Raw genomic sequence first — 18,288 nt, forward strand, 5'->3', positions numbered from 1 at the left:
GTTTAGATATTAATGGCTATATTTTGAGTTATTTTGAGGGAAAAATAAATTAACTCTATTATATAAGTTGCACACAGACTACTTTTCATTGTGTCAAAGTGTCATTTTGTCAGTGTTGTCCCATGAAAAGATATACTTAGATATGTGCAGAAATGCGAGGGGTGTACTCACTTTTGTGATACACTGTACATAATTCCACATGTTGATTCATAGTTTTGATATTTTCAGTAAGAATTTACAATGGTGAAAATATCAAAAAATCAAACTCCGCCTATGGTTACAAACCATAACCATAAAATGTACGTAAAGGCTGGTTGCTGGCTGTCTCGTTATCTGTAGGCATTGACTTGAGTTGTGTCTCAATGTGCTGTAATTCCAAGTGGTTCCTTGAATTGGATGTGCAGTTTTTAGAGGTCAACAGTGTTTTTGAGCCAGTGCAAAGTTTGCAACGCACTGAGATATTTTTGTCATCTTTACTGGAGAAAAATGTGAAGTAATGGCTGTATTTCCAGTGTGCAAATGCAGCCGTTTGTGGTATCTCTCCTGCCTCTTTCATTGTTCGCGTTCTAACGAGGTAGCTAGGCTATGTCGTTATGGCCGCAGACTCTCAGTGCTCACACGGCATGGTAATACACATGACCCGTTGTTTTGTCCTCCGCTGAGAAAATGTGACATGTAATGTCACTCCCAAACTCAAGAGCAACATTTTCTATTCAAAATGCTCTTCGTACATGACTACAGTAATCTTAATTCTACATACACTAAGGAAACTAACTATAATCAGATTACTGGTTTGGATGAATGAATGACTGAATTCTTCAGATTGCTCGTTACTGAAAGAAAATAATCAGATTACGGTAACCCGTTACTTAGTAACACGTTAGCGACAACAATGTCCAGAACACATAGTATTTTACATTTTGTTTAGCCTTTAGTTGTTGCTGAACTTTGCAACATCATTATTGCACAAAACACCGCAGTTTAGAGATACTCACCATATTATGGCTGCTCGACTTGACTGTGTTATTGTCTAAATAAATCCCTTGATTGAAAGAACATGCAAAAATCTTATTTTTTTCCCACTTGCTTTTTTCCTTACTAACAGCTGCTGGCTGCACGTTTGAAGAGGATTCTGATCCCAGTCTATGTGACTTCACTCAGAGTGAAGAAGATGACTTTGATTGGCAGCTTTTTCGGACAACATACGCTGGTTCTGATCTCCTGCGAGGTAAGTGGTCTTCATACATAACTGTGTTTATATGCTGTGAGTGGGTGTACGTTTAAATGCTTTTTTGCACAATTTTTTAACCATTAATGTGACCTATAATGTACATTTAAAACTTACATTTGCTTTGAATATGAAATAATGATTAAAAAAACACACAAAAAATTAAATAAAACAGATAATATGGTTGCCCAACCGATTAGGAATGAACCAATTACACTGAAACTCATGTTAAATGGGTGTCAGCACACACCTACCACTTCTGTAGCACATCCAATTTTCCCATCAAGTGCATCCTTACATAATGTAACTAACCAGTTGTAAACATGGCCTGATGTCATGCTGCCATTATCTTGAATCTCTGTCTAACCAGTCCTGGATGGACTACAGTCTTTCTTCTGCGTAGTCAGTTTTGATTGACCTCGCATTCTTCTTCTTCTTCTTTTGTTCTTCCTTGTTCTTCTTCTTGTGTTTATATTAAAACCTCGATTTGCCGTTGGTGAGCGGCCATGTAGGAAATGCAAAGTGGGCAGGTACTTGCGTAATAAAGCACAGGGGGATGTCACATTGCCACCAAATAAAATCTGCTTTTTAAATTTCTAAAAGTGATCGCTATCAAATGACAAACTGCATACTGTAATAAACCATTTTCATCCAGGTTACACATACATTTAGACCGATTAATGCATGAAACATTGGAAAAAGTTGAAATTTTAAAAAACGTCACCTAAAATCTTCCTTGCCACCTTGAAGAAGTGGTGGTAAATGGCTAGATGGTTGGACATTCTTGGATGATGTCTGTTGGCTGATAAGAACTGGCTTGGATCAATTTGAAACTGCTCAACAGCTTTAGTCAAAGAGAATGATAATACTAAGGGGGCTGTGAGATATCAATAGAACCGTTATGTGGCAAGATAACAAATATTAATAAAGTTAACAAAAAAAATAAATCACATTCATGAGCGATTATCGAAAATAGATCGAAAATTACGAACATTTCCGAAAGTATTCCGGAAACTGCCGAATGGGGCTTTGACGTCACAGCCAGGAAACAAAAGGTCGAGGCAGGTGCCAACGTTGTTTATCGACCAGAGAGTTGCGTTCGTGTTTTATCAAAAAATCGCTAAAATGGTTCAAACCTGTCATGCTATGTGGTGTGCAAATAGCCATTTGGCGCAATGTAGTACCCATGAGTTCCCGAACGCGAGAAAAAGAGCTGGACTACGCAGACAATGAGTAAAGTTCGTCCGTGCAAAGAGGGCTAATTTTGCAGACCCAGCCTCCGGCACGGTTTTGTGTGGTGCGCATTTTACACCTGAAAGCTATTAGAACTTTGGACAAATGAAATCAGGTTTTGTTGAGAAATTGCTGATGAAAGCAGATGCGGTGCCCACCATACGCGCGCAGCCACCTAAATGTCCCAAGATATCAAGAAAGAGGATGATGACTGGCACTGATGAGACCACCCCACCACCCCAGGCTAAGCAAAGGAAGGGACCAGTCAAGCTCGAAATGGTCAGAGTGAGTACTTTTAAAAAACATATCACGCATTGGATATAGGACTGGACACATGTATAAATTATCGCTCGTAAAATATATACAACAAATCCTCTAATCCCATTCATATTTGTGTCTGTTGGCAGAGCGAAAACCTATGATAGCACAATAAATGATAATTATTCTATACATTACTTTATTTTGCGGTCCCGGTGTATCAGGTTCACAAAAAGAAATGCAAAACAAACCATTCTGTGTTTCCCACACGATCTGTTGCCGGTGTTTCATCAGTGTGGTTGCTCCCCTCAATAATCGTTTCATTAGGCTGCATTGGCTTTAATTTGGGATCAAATTAATAACCCAAAACACCAAAGAAAGGTTCATAACTCTCCTCGTCACCATTAGAAGAACGTTCGTTACGTCGGATTCGTCGCTGCAACTAGAAATAAAATTGTCCGCCATCATCGCCGCCATTCAGTACTAAGCACTGAGCCGGGTGTTTCCTAGTTGTGACGTCGCGCACACAATATGCTAGATTTCCGGGATCTTGGGCGCCGATCGTTTAAGCTTGACAATCGATCCAAATTTCTATCGTTTTCTTGGTGTTGCGATGTGTGTAATTACACGAAGTGGCATGATATGAATCTAAAAGGCGTGCGCTTATGGATAAATGATGGCATATTAGCATTTCCCCAGGTGTTTTCATACTCTTTAAATCATGATCTAAACTTTTTCGCGCCCATGACAATGTGCCTCAGTTTCTTCCAAAGTTTGTGAAAATGCAATATATTTTTTTTTAAACCCAAACGCTTTTAGAAAAGTGTCATCCCATCTTCCTTAATCATCCAGCTTTCGTTGTGCATTAGCTTTAATGAGCAGTCGCTTCACTTGTCGGTTTCCTGCTAAGACCAAGAATATCTTTGTTGATCAGCCTCAAGACTAAAGGAAACCAACATTTTCCTCCCATAATCCTCTCTGCTGGTAGTTGCCTGAGGGAGATGGCATGCATTGTTTATAAGGCGCTCCACCATCCTCGAATTAACTCACTCCTATTGGGAACTAACAAAGAAAAGCATGTTGTTTTAGCTTCCCACTGGAATATATCAAAGGTGGAAGTGAGCTTCCAAATGTTTGTTGAAGGGATCAGCTTCCATCTGCCATACCGGACAAAATATAAATTTAATGAAAATAAGTACAGCATTTACTTCTTCATGTAAGAAGTAGGCATGTGCCGGTATGATATTCTGACAGTATGATAAGCTTAAGCAAAAATATCACGGTTTCGCGGTATCACGGTATTGCAAATACTGCTCTAAAATGTGTTACTTTGAGATATATGGGTTTAAATTTGAAAAAAAAAAAAAAACTTTTTTCCAATTTAACAGGATTTTTATTTTTCAAAACGTATTAGCGTATTAGTAAGTATATTTTTAAGTTAAAATAAATAAATAGATAAATAAAAAAATATAAATAAAATTAAAATAAATGCAGTCTTTTAGGTGGGCCTAAACCCACAGCCACAGCTCAACAATATTACCATCAGAACCAAAATAATTGAATTATTTGCCATAAAAAGCACACGTGTATGACTCTTATCATGTTTACCTTGTTTACACACACGCTCTTTCTCAGCACAGACAGTTGCCAGAGAGAAAAAAAACACCACGTTTTACCACCGCTAGACACACTAAACACGCTGGAGTTAACTCTCATAGCTGGTGGGAAACATTCATGACAGTGTTTACTAATAACCTTTTAATTTTGTATAAATGCAAAATCATATTGGAGGTATTGCCTCCTCGGCAGCCACGCTTACATGTCTGTTGGCCCTCCCCCTCTCAGCTGCAGCCGACTGGAACTTTTCTGCAGCCAAAGTATTCCCATACCAGGGATTTCATTTTCTTCGATGGGAGAAAAATTTTAGGAATTTCACCCCCTCCAGCCATTGTGTTGCACAGCTGACTCACTGACACTGAGCAACAACTGGTGGGGTTGAGTTGAGCCTTACAGCTGAAAGCAAGCGATTTCTCCATGCATTTTGGGAGCATAAAAAAATAGTAGTAATACTTTAATAATAATAGTAATACTTTAGGGACGATATGACAGATTTTTTTTTTTTGCGGTTTTGAAACCTTGATGTTTTCATACCACGGTATACCTTGAAACCGGTAATGTCTAGTGATAAGGAATTACTGTACCCTAGTAGTTAAAAATCAATTGAACTGTTTTGAGTAGTTCCACTATTGCAACCTGGACAGGAAGATAATTGAACAACTTTCTGTTTGCAAAGGCTAGTTTGCTGAATTAATTTCAGATGTATACATGAAAAATGATGTTTTTCATTGAACTTTTAAAGAATGATTGAATGAATTATGCATGGATTCTATTGTCTATTAATTTTGTCCACTTTCTGAGGAAATATCAACTGGATTGTACAATGATGGCTAGGAATGCACTGAATCCATAACCGTGCTGATGTCCAAATATGAATACTCATAATTTTTTTTTTAACATATTGGATACGATGATAGAACCCCAGAGCCAACAGGGATCTGTCAACACATAATTCTGTTCTTAGCATGATAAATTCAAAATGTAACTTTTAACGCTTTAACAGCACCTCATTTAATATTTTGTCATCGGCAATGAAGTGCAAATCTGCCTGCAGCAAGCAGCCAATTCACAGTAGGCGATGAGCTAATTAACACTTCTCCCTTTGGGTTTAATTAAAACTCAGCCTCATGCCATTTATATAGCTATTGTGTGCCTTCAGTGGAGTAGACAAGCGCAGGTTGAATTAGGCAGGTACTAAAATTTGCAGGACCAGAGAGTCTGTGAGAATCAACTCTGTGTCAGTGCTGAGGAACCAACTTCACTTAATGGTCAGGTCAATGTCATTTTGGTGAGGAATCTATTCTCACATCATTTAAAGTGTATAGCTCCTGTTGATCCCTGGCATAGGAAGTCTGTTACTCTTGCTTTTCTTTTCTTCCTTAATCCCCTTATGTTGACTTTTAACCATGTATCACAGCGGACAACCAAGGTGGCGAGGGATAACTAGACTTTACGAGATAAGGCTATTTACATTCCACCAGTATTACTTTGTAAGGCTGAAAAATTTGTGTCGAGGGAAGATTAGTAAACACAGCTAAGACAGCAGCAGCTTGTGGCTCCCAGGAGAAATTAAAAGACTACTGTTCCCATGAACGAGGGGAAAAAGAAGATAGAATGTGGCAAGGTCTTAATAAGAATGGCCCATTTATCATCTGATTCTCTTTTATTTTGAATTAAATCAGTGATGTCAGGCTGCCTGATAAGCTTCTGTTCTTGTTCCCTTTTAATGAACGCATTAGTTGGCAGGATGATGACCTTGTCAAGAAAAGTCGGAAGTTACAGGGATGAGTAGTGTCCACTGTGCATTATCAAGGCTGGTAAAAAGACTTGTTTTCATTGGTGAACTAGTTATCTGTACAGTCAAGCTGTTCAGGTTTGATATCTATATTTTCTATATATGGGTTGGGGCCAATGTTTAGCTCTTGGTCATGGGCTGAAGTTGAATGCTACAGTGTGTTATTCAAGCAGGCCTTTTTGGGAATCTCAGTCTAGCCTCTCTAAGCATATTTGATCTAATGCCTTGAGTTATGAATTGGATTACAGTGATTCCTCATTTTTTGCGGTTAATGGGAACCAGAACCCGCCGCAAGAAATGAAAAACCGCGAGGTAGTGCGCGCCCCCCCATTTTATGTATTTATTCAGATTTAGCACTGGAAAGAGAGACATATAAGACATTTTTTTTCACTTTTTTCCCCAAAGTATAGTTAAAAAAAAAAAAAGATAATTAATAAATGTTTTTTAAACACTTCAAATGTAATACTTATGATGTTTTAAACATGTTAATGTCCCACCGAATTATTTTTAAACAAGAATAAAGTAGAACATGCTTGTATTTATTAAATGCTTCATTGAGCGAGTCCACTCAAATCCGCTCAAGCTGCTCACTTAAACACAATGAGTTGACACATTAAATGTTTAACAAGTTAAATGATGATTGACCCATGCGGTGCTTTTAGGTTTCGGCTTCCAAGAGTCTCTGGCAAGATCAAAATTGAATGTCTGTCAATCATCGTTAACTTTAATAAGCAACTCCAGAGCACTGCCTGACCAAGAAAAGCGGCAGGAGTGAAAATGAGAGACTATGTGATTGGATCGGGACAGCTCTATAAAATACTGCATTTATTTATTTATTTTTTTAATTGAAAAAAAATCCCTGATGGACTGAGGGGCTTGAAGTTTGGAGTGTGTAGTAGCGAGGGATCACTGGAGGGCTATTTTGCGCAATCTTTGAGTATGTGTAAAGTATGGTTAGTTAGTGTGTCTCGTGGGTGTTTTTGGCACAGGGTGATGTGAGTACGAAGCACAAATGCAAACACAAAACTAGTCATTCACTTAGTTTGTGTCCTTGGAAATTTGCTTGGTTAACACTGTGCTGTGGTCCAATCGATAATGTCATTTTTTTCTCAGCATGTTGACAGATACATTTCTATCTACCTTACATAATGACTAATTCTATAGCTGTAAGGTACTGACCAGTTCTTCACATGCGCATTGCAGACTACAACAATGCTTAATCAAATTTTCAATTATTTCCGTAATCACATAAGCTAATAAACCGAAAGAATGTACTGGTACTTAACAATAAATAATTGCATGCACTATTCATGGATCCCAACGGAAGTCATGTTGGTGAACTGTGAATGTATTGTTTTAATATTCATACTCCAATGTATTCTTCCCATCCATTTGGAATGGTGTTAAATATCCGCTACTGGCCCTGAAGGTGCAGTTTGATACACTTTCACACTTGCAATCACGATCACAGAAGCCCATCACTTAGAGCTGCCCTACCAAAGATGATCTTAAAGCAGCCTACTCTTTAATGCCAAGTAAATTGCTCCACGAGATGAGAGTGGTCCCAGCGGAAATGGCTTTTAATACTATCTTGGGGTCGGGGCCTGGTCGACTGAAACATACATACATTCTCCGAGCTCAATATCAAAACCTTACTTAGGAAGAGGCGCACCATTCATCCAGTTCTATCTCCATCTTCTTGTAGTTGGCTTACAGAGGACAACATTACCTTCTTGCTTTCTCTATGTATCACCTTTCACCCTTGCTGCGCACTTGCTTACCTGTGTGGGTGTGCGAGTAGGTTTGGGTGCACACGCGTACATGTGTGTGTGTTATTGACAGTGACCTGAGATTCATCTGTCGTCAAAGACATCTGCTGTTATCGTAGCCGAACAGTGACCAGCCGTGCTCTGTGGTTTAATGCACTATTACAGTACAGTGTTGGCCTTTCCTCGCTGCATTCACTTCACAATTTATACCGAATAACTATGGAGATTTCAAACGGTTATACTCCTCTAGCCTCTTTCTCATTCCGAATAGCCAGTAAATCAGTATTCTCTCAGGTAACTTTAAAAGAGAGTCTGTATTTGCATTGTTTAATGCAATCCAATTAATAGAGTTAATTTTCCAGACTATAAATGTAACATAACAGTAAAATTACAATGACATTAAAGAGGTAATTTTAATCTTACTTTCTTCCTTTGAATGCACCAGTACTAAAATCTTTGGAGGCTGTCCAGTTTTTTGCTGTATGACCGCAGCAGGAGCTGAGCTCCTATTGCTATTATTAAGTTGGACCTCTTCCCTGTGCGCGTTAACTTCCTCAAAAGACTGCCCATGGTCACTAGGTCTATGCACAACCTTTAGGCACAGCCAGGTAGAGCTGGGCGATTTACCGAAAATTTACCGTTACCGAGATGGTTCACGATGACCGACATAATTTTGACCATGTCGGTAAATTCATTTTTTTAATGAGACGGGAAAAAAAGTCTTTTCAGCCCGCTTTTACTATATGTTGTTCAGCTATGCTCATTCCCGTTTACGAAAGCAGCCAGTGTGCTTACGTGTGAAGTCACGTGGCGATCAGAAAATCGAACAAATAGATGCATGTTGCTATTAGCCGGTACACTAACGCTACAACCCCTAGCAAACTGATGGAATCACCAATCTCGGACGAGCACTCACTCAGACATTTTATTATGTAGAACAAACTCAGATAAAAACTTGAAAACAAAATGAATTAGTTCAAAAGTTGAACTTTTTAGCATTCAAGAAACACTCAAAGAAATGAATAAAAAAAATTGTGGTGGTCAGTAAGTGTTACTTTTATCGAGCAAATGGAGGGAAATAAATATAGAATCACTCCATTCTGAGGAAAAATATATGCAATCATGAAAAACAAATAAAGAAATAACAATCAAAACACATCTCTAGTATTTAGTTGCACCACCTCTGGCTTTTATGACAGTTTGCAGTCTCTGAGGCATGGACTTGATGAGTGACAAACAGTATTCTTCATCAATTTGGTGCCAGCTCTCTTTGAATGCAGTTGCCAGATCATCCTTGCAGGTCAGAGCCTTGCTGTGGACCATTTTTTCCATTTTCACCACTGGTTTTAAATAGGGTTGAGATCTGGGCTATTTGCAGGCAATGACACTGACTGGATGAGCCTTTCTCCAAGGAATGCTTTAACAGTTTTAACTCTGTGGCATGATGCATTGTCATCTCGGAAAATGATTTCATTATCCCCAAACATATTTTCAGTTGAAGGGATAAGAAATCTGTCTAAAATTTCAATGTAAACTTGTGCATTTATTGAAGATTTAACCACAACCTTCTCACGTGTGACTTTGCTTGACATGCATCCCCATATCATCAAGCACTGAGGGAATTTTGATGTTTTCTTCTGGCAGTCATCTTTGTAAATCTCACTGGAACGGCACCAAACAAAAGTTCCAGCATCATCACCTTGCCCAATGCAGATTCTTGTCTCATCACTGAAAATAACCTTCATCCAGTCATTCACAGTCCACGATTGCCTCTCATTAGCCCAGGGCGTGCCCAAGTCAAGTCCTCGAGAGCCCCTATCCAGCTTGTTTTCCATGTCTCCCTCCTTGAACACACCTGAATCAAATAATCAGCTCATCAGCAAGCTCTGCAGGAGCCTTATAATGATCCTGATTATTTGAGTCAGGTGTCTTGGAGGAGGGAGAAATGGAAAACAAGCTGGATAGGGGCTCTGGAGGACTGGACTTGGACACCCCTGCCTTGCCCATTGCAGTCTTGTTCTTTTCTGTTTAGTGTCAATGATGGTTTCCATTCAGCTTTCCTGTATGAAAATCCCATTTCCTTTAGGCGATTTTGCACAGTTCTGTCACATACTTTGACTCCAGCTTCCTCTCATTTCGTCTTTATTTTTCTAGTTGTACATCTTCTGTTTTCAAGACATATGGCCTTTAGTTGTTTGTCATGACGTTTCGATGTCTTCCTCGGTCTACCAGTTCGCTTAAATTTAATAACCTTGCCATGTTGTTTGTACTTGGTCCAGATTTTTGATACAGCTGACTGTGAACAGCCCAAATCTTTGGCAACCATACGTGTAGCGTTACCTTCTTCAAGAGGTCTGATAATCCTGTCCTTGGTCTCAAGAGACATCTCTCTTGTTGGAGCCATGATTCATGTGAATCCACTTGGTCCAGCTGCCCTCCATGGTGTGATAACTGCACTGTTTTTAACTGCTGACTAATGAGCAGACCTAATCAGCGGCAGAGGCCCAATTAAGGAAAGGAAATTGATTGGGTGTGTCTGTTTTTTCTACTCAAAATGGAGTGATTCCATTTTTTTTCTTTAGAATGGAGTGATTCTTTATTTCCCTGCACTTGCCCTATAAAAGTAACATACTCTTACCACCACAATGTTTTTTTATTCATTTCTTTTAGTGTCTCTGAATGCTAAGGAGTTGCACTTTTGAACTGGTTCATTGTTTTTAAACAAATGCTCTCTGGTTGAGACGTGAAGTCGCCATCACCACTGACAGTGGCTCTAATGTTGTCTAAGCGGCTGAACTCAACAAGTTGACGTGGGAGCAGTGCTTTGGGCATATGAAACCGGTCTGCATGGAGCCGCGCTGGCCCCTCGTCCAGGTCAGGACTCGCACCCACGCCGCATGGCGCGTCCAGCACGGCTGGCGAGCACGCTAAGGTTTAGTTGATGGCGCACCCTCTTGATTTATCGTCATGAATTGTTATGGTGGTAAATCTGCTCAATTTATTGAGATAAGTACGTAAGGCCATATCACCCAGCCCTACAGCCAGGGTCCTTATGTGTCTGCTTTGGGGACCACAGTATTGCATTTCCACTGTTTATAGATGTTGTTCTGTTGGCTCCCTGAAGCCAGGACCTGCAGTGCACACTGGAGCAGTTTGCAGCTAGTGGGATCAGCACCTCCACATCCAAGGTCACAGTTCCCTTCTGGAAAAAGGTTCCATGACTTTTTCAAGTTGGTATCCTTGGAGGTGGAGGAGATCACGGGATCAGGAGTGAAGAACGAAGGGAGCATGCGATTCACAGACTGATCGGTACAACGTCTGCAGTCATGCGGTCGCTGTATCGGACTGCTATAGTGAAGAAAGACTTGAGTCGAAAGGCGAACCTCTGCATTTACTGATTGAACAATTTTTCCACATTCACCTTTGGTCATGAGATCTGGGTCATGACCGAAATGACAAGGTTAAACATGCAAGTATTCAGAGTCAGCTGATTTCCTAGGGTGGTTGGACGCTTTCTGAGCGATATGGTGAGGAGCTCAGTCACTTAGAGGACCTTTGAGTATACCTGCTGCTTGTCCACATTTAGAAGAGTCAGCTGACGTGACCGACACTTCCTGGCCACTTCTCTGGGGCAGGTGTTCAGCACATGTCCCACTGGGCGGAGGACTCGAGAGAAATCCAGGACAAGCTGGAGTGACTGTGTCTCTCTCAGTTGACCTGGGAATTCCTTGGGATCACCCTAGAAGAGCTGGAAAAAGTTTGTTTGGACAGGTGGTCCATCACTCAGCCCTGGATGGAGCAGAAGAAGATGGAATGAAAAATAAATAAAAAAGTTTATAGAATATATAAACATACAATTATCTAATAATAGTATAATAATAGTATATCTGATTTTGAATAGGAACCGGAATAAAAGTACTAAACATGTCCTCTTAACTCTTAAGGACTACCACAGCAGATATTTTTATATAGTAGAAAATGACTACTCAATCGTGTCATTTTCCTTGCTACATTTTTCAAACAAAAGATAAGCTGAAGGTAACGGAACGCCGTGTACATGTTAACGACGCTGACATTTTTGGTTTGTTGTTTTGCCAACCCACAGAATTAGCTTTAATCAGCTACAGCTGAGTAACTTTAATGGCGGCAATTAAGTCTCAGGCTTACTGCTGAAATCAAGCTTGTTACAGCTTGTTAAGACACAGTTAATTATGTCAGTCATAATTAAAACGGCAACTCTTTCGTTTTTATAACTGCCTCCTTTTAAATATCTATTCGGCCATTTTCCTCCTGTCGCACGTGCTATTTGCGTGACGAAACTAAATGTTTTGCGAGCTCACTGTTTTATTATCTGTAAAGTACAAGACATCTCATTTAGTCATGCTTCCTTAGCTATCGCATTCTGAAAAATTATATTTTGTTGGATGTTTTTTTAAATGTTGGATATGGTGGTAAGAGTACCTGGAGAAAACCCACTCATGCGTACGTGTATAATGCAAACTCTGCAGCCTTAAATAATAAAGTCATTCCATTTTCGAAGGTTTCTCTCTAAGTAAACATTCTATTTACTGATTTTCCTAATTATCAGACCTTCCGAAAGAAAGGGAAGGACCAGTTAATGGAGTGAGCCCATTGGTCAGAATGATAAATAGTCCTCTGAGGACTACAAGTGGGCTCCAGTGGCTCACCAGGATGATATCTTACAACTCATTAACTCCAAGTCGATAAGATCACAAGCTTTTCACAGATACGGTCGCGACAGCTAATCTAAATCTAAATTATAGCCAATAAATCAACTCCTTATTCGACTTTTTCTTTTTTCCTTTGGTAATAAGCTTGTTTCCCAATCTAACTTTATATTTAGCCATGTCATCCATTTTACTTGAAGAAAATAACATAAAATAAAATCTCTCGTCACACTGAAAAACAGAAAAAAAATGTTTAAAAAAGTATAAATTCTACGCTGCAAATCACGCAGTTATATGACTACACTGTCTCAATTTATTTTGGCTGTCCCTTCTTTAAAATTTCATTGTTTTATGGAGTTATACAAGTTTATGATTTCATTGTGGAAAAAGCTTTAAAAGGTGTATCTATTTAATCTATTTAATATTACAAACCCTTACATTCAAATGGGTTAGTAGAAATTTTATATCTCAGGGTTTCCCCTGGGATTTTTTGAAGCTGTGATGTTGGTGGGCCACGTCGGAGTCGGACAACCCCATCATGTTGTGCCGCGGCGAATTTGTTTGATATCATGACAAATAAGATTTTTTTTAACAACTTTTTTTTTTCTAAGAAACCTAACAAAGATTTGCAGAGTTTGCATCTTGCCTGCGAACACTTGATTTTCCTTGACAAAAAAAAAATTAATAAGGGAAATCAGCAATAGGTGATCAATTTATAGTCAATGTGAGGCGTGCTGCAAGACGGTCCCCCTGTTTCTCAAGTCCGTCTTCACCTACACGGGAATAAGAAAAAAATGAGATCTAGGAAATGAAGACACTCAAGCATCTCTTACATTGTAGAGTCTGAACAATGTACAGTCAATGTACACCAAATGTCTTACTCTGTTCGTTGCAGGGAAATTTCTCTCACAGTTCACTGTTGAGATTGGCACTATAAACGCAATGGACGCCAGTTGCCGCCAGCAGCACTCCTCATTCATTAGTCTTTGTTGCCATCTTTGACATCATGCCATCTGACCTGGTCCATATTCTGAAACACATTCAATGTTTCACCCATTTGGATTTAAATCAAATATGTCTCTTTTACATTAGTCAATCCGACTTCAGTTCAAACTAAAGTGTCTTTGTGGGAGTTACTTTTCTGATTGTTAGTGCAAATTCATATAATGATTTGTTTTAATGAGATGAAAAATACTTCTTTCAACATGCCAGGTTATAGACAATAATAATAATAATAATAATGTCTATAGGTTATAGACAATTAACCTCTTTCAATACCTCGTTTTAAGGTAAAACAATACAATTATGATTATTAAAAAAAATGGGTGCACGATTCTTAACACTTACCTTGATTTTTGTGGTATAGCCACCGCTTTAACTTTGCCATTTCTGTCCATGTTCTGTCCCAGCTAGATTCTCTGTTTGCTTTTTTTGTTTAGTTGAGACTTCCCCTACCTTGAACTATGTGCCTTCCAGATCTGCGTCTACAGCTGAGAGCTTGCCTCATTCAGTTTTTGAAAACGTTATCTCAACATTAAAATACAACACTTGCCATAACCATTTGTCTATTTCTACTCATCAGAACGTGAGAGCGAATACCTTCGGAACTGGGGAGCGTGAGCCTCGCGTTCTGAAATATTAAATTAGCTTAATTAGCTAATTAGCTAATAAAATATTTCGGAGTGTCTAGATCATCACAACAATAATGTTCATTTTGTTAGGGGACCCTCGTACTCAGGAACGTTTCTCTTGCCAAAATACTGTACTTCAAAATCCTCATCTGAAATTACAACAAGTGACATCAGCGCCGAGCTAATGCTATACTAGGAAACAACGATTAGGGTCAAAGACATGCCATAAAGAACTTATATGTTACGTTATTGTCAATATTAAAGTTGTTTTTACAATCTTAAGCCAGAAGTACATTCATTTACTTCAAATGCCGTTCTGTGGATTTTGTTCCCCATTTCAATCTCAGCGCCGACTTACTTGAGGCACAAGCTTCCAGTAGGAGAACTGATGTGCTTTTCAAAATAATGCGTGAATTTGACATGCTATTTCAGACGACTTATGGCAAATAGTGCGTAAAAATGAGCGTCTTATGTTCATTTAGACGTCATATTAAATAATCCAAATTATAAATTAGAATAGATCTTTAAATCTTAAAAAATAAAATAAAATAAACAAATAAAATAAAAAATATAAAATCTCATTTGCAAGGCGTGGCAGCTTTTATTTTGGTGTGGCGGTGCGCCACGATCTTTAATGTGTAGGGGAAAACCGGTATCTACTGTAAGGCAGTGTCAATTTTCTTTTGAGCTTGTGCTGAGTTAATTAAAAGCCTCTTAGGAAAGTCTGTATTTGGACAGATAAATATCTGGGCCCAGATCCAAATTGAAGAGTTCTGATCTCACGACAACCAATACAAAAGCTGTATCATTAAATGATGTTTCTGGTGGTTCGCTCAGGAAGACATTGCTCACTCACCACAGCAAATATAGAGATGATGCCGTTGTGAAGAGTAAAAGCATTTTAACGAAATACCTCTAAACCAGTGAAGGACATTTTTATGTAATTAAAGCGGGAAATAGGTGATATGTTACAACTAATCAGGAGTCTTCCTGTGTCAGAATAAAGTAAATACCTGCACATACAATAATATCTCATGGTAGGCATTGTACTGTATGTGAATGGTGTAGCCTTGAGCTTGAAGTTCCATACCACAGCTCAGTGCTATTGTGTATTGCACCCCACTTTGTTTACGTGGGTTATCTCACCTGAAAATGACACCGGGCTCCTGCCCTTTCTCTAAGACACAAGGACAGCACACACAGATGGGTCTGTTGCAAGCTGATATTCTAACAGTTCACTCTGTCCATGTCAGGTTACTGCATCACATGAATCCTCTGCATCATTGCTTTGTTTCATCTCAAGTGCCTTTTTCTCTTTATCTGTCCATCTACAGTATCTTATGCAGTCTGGTATGGTGTTGTAGTCAATCCCTTCTAATGCTTATTTTTTTCACCTGTCACTTTTGATTGGGTGTTCTTCTTGGGTTTCTACTCTGAAAAATACCAGGTCATTTAGCTCAGTATTTTTTAACCTTTTATGAGCTATGACACACTTTTTAATAAAAAAATCCCAAGGCACACTATCAGTAAAAAATGTAAAAGTGAATTTCTGTAGCCTATATTAACAATATAAAGTCGTGAATTGAATAGGAATCATACAAACACAAAGAAAAAAAGAAAAAAACACATTTTATTATATATATTATATGTTTACTCACTCAGTGTGACACATGGGATTTTTGTATTAGAGTAGGTATCACTGCATCCCCAATGAAAGTTCATCCCACTATGTTCAATTGTTCTTTATAGTTTTATTGAGTTCATTTTGCCTACACTTATAGATTAGTCCAAACTTTTCTTTTATCCCAGACAAGAGTAGGTGATTTAATTACCTGGCCTGACAGGACCTTCTGACGAAGGTGGAAGTGTTCGTCGAAACATGTCAAGTAATTAAGGGGCAGTTTACATGGCGACTCTGCGACACAAAGAAGCAATGACTGAGTAACGGAATGGCCTCACGTGCATATGGTGTCGGCGAAGACGAAAAATTCTGAATCCTGCCTCCAAAGTGGAAGAATTCAATTGTGGGGGATTGAGGGGGCTTGCTCCGCATGCATATCAAAGGCTCCCGCGACACGAGACCGCGCCGATAATGTCAGCACTCGTACACGTCACATTGGGCGTGCGCAGCGGTGCTACTAAACATTAAAAACAGCAAATATGGCGGAATGTTGGCTTTAATTTACTGTTTTAATAATATTTTAAAATTAAATATGTTGAATGTTATCATTTTTGTGCCTTTTTTAACAAAAGGAAAATGCCATTGCTTCTAGTGGGCGGGTATATTTTTTTCCGGGCTGAAGAGCTTGGTGGGGTCAAAGTGCATCATTCGCTGTCGCCTTGTAAATCTGCACTGCCCCCTAGGGCCTGGCATGAATACTACATCGTTTTCATGCGGAATTGCGACATTGTTTGAATGGAGACGGGCCCATATAAATGCAAATTTGAAATTTTTCGGATTCTCGGATAGTCACCATGTAAACGAACCCTAAATCACCTACTATTGTCTGGGATAAAAGAAAAGTTTTGACAAGACAATTCTTCTTTACAGTCCAGTGTAAATCCCAATGAAAGCTAGATTTTGCTCATTGCCTCACACCAGAGACTCTTGGAGAATCTTTGCTTCCTTTTGACCGCCATTCAATGAATTTTGTCCAGTGTCCAGTTCTGAGCTAGCATCTTTCCGGAAAACCAAAAGTTTTTTATCATTATAAAGTTTCGCTAGCTGGAAGCTACCGATAGCCCCAAAATGTTTTTGGAAAATGAATCCGCAAATGTGCAATTGCTGAGTGTCTGTGCTGTCCAATGGTTTGTAATCATGCAGTACTCTTCCATATCAGTAGGCGTCAATAGGTAGCTCATTAGTTTGTTGAGTAACGCGTATGAGTGGCATTAGGTGAAAACGTATGAATTTTCGCTGCACCCCAGGAACTACACCACAGCACAGTAGTGTGGCTGGATGTTGACATAGTTTATACTCACAAAACTTGGTCATGTGTTAGTGTAGTTTCACGATGATTTATTTATTTATTTTTACCTTTGACCTTGCAGTTTGTCAACTCTTGCATCACATTGCATTTTTGACAGCCTGTTGCAGTCAAAGAAAAATCATTTAAACTTGTTCCTCAACATTTCAGCTCCCTAATGGCTGTGGTATTCAGCATGCAATTTGGGGAAAAGTATTCTCTAACTACCATCATACATGACTGACTGTAATCGAGACTTCAGCAAATCTTAGTTCAGTTAACATCAAAGCAATGAGTGTATGCTTTACTTGTTTTTCCTTTGCAATGCATTACAACTTAGTAAGTATGTTAAGAGAAGAATAGAAGGATTTGAAAAGAATGACGGCCAAACTTAGCTGCTAAAAAACAATCCCCAACAAGTAAAACAAATCCATGTAGACATGAAGGCTTGGATGTTCAGATTATTTAACAATCGTCTACTTTCACTCTCAAGCAACATTTTAAGGGGAGCAAGATTTTGCCATGTGGGAGTATTAAAGCACTTTCATATGCTCTCAAATGCAGCACTTGTTTCTCCAAGGTTTATAATTCCGTGGGCTCATGAGGCGACAATGATTCCACTCTGAATGTGCCATAAAATGACTTCTACACGAGAGCCCTTACTGAGTTCTATATAAAGTTTACCGATCAAGCAATTGAAAGAAAACTTGTGAAAGTATTTGATTAAAATTCAGAGATGCAGTTTTTGATCAAATTCATTTAGAAATGTTTTTGAAAAAGAATATTTTCCCCCTGTGTGATGGCATAATACCTTTTTATATACTATTTATACAGGTCTGTATGTCCATGATCAAAATGAATTTTAAAAAATTATTACGAATACTGCAAGCTTAAATGTGTTGTCTTTGAACAAAGATTGAGTTAATGAATAAATTAACAAGAGGTGGATCATCATTGAAAAGAGGCAACAGTAATTTGATTGTGTATAATTGGCTAGTTGGTTTTAAATGCTGTAAGATTTTATCTTTATTTTGCCTTTATTTAGCCAGAAAAAAAGCTCATTGTGTTTGTATATTTTGCAAGAGAAATGCCAGAAGCCACTT

The 18,288-nt window shown here is 38.8% G+C and overlaps 1 protein-coding gene across 4 annotated transcripts in view; it reads left to right on the plus strand.

Moving 5' to 3' along the window:
• The window catches only part of ptprub (protein tyrosine phosphatase receptor type Ub), a 382,270-nt gene that overhangs the window by 109,145 nt on the left and 254,837 nt on the right, over positions 1 to 18,288 (plus strand). For all 4 annotated transcript variants that reach the window (XM_057833549.1, XM_057833551.1, XM_057833550.1 and 1 more), the window contains exon 2: positions 1,106 to 1,228. In XM_057833549.1, the coding sequence (XP_057689532.1) occupies positions 1,106 to 1,228 (123 nt within the window). The remainder of the gene's footprint in view (positions 1 to 1,105; positions 1,229 to 18,288) is intronic.

This window comes from Corythoichthys intestinalis, chromosome 4, assembly GCF_030265065.1.
Source record: "Corythoichthys intestinalis isolate RoL2023-P3 chromosome 4, ASM3026506v1, whole genome shotgun sequence".
In the NCBI taxonomy this organism is placed as follows: domain Eukaryota; kingdom Metazoa; phylum Chordata; class Actinopteri; order Syngnathiformes; family Syngnathidae; genus Corythoichthys; species Corythoichthys intestinalis.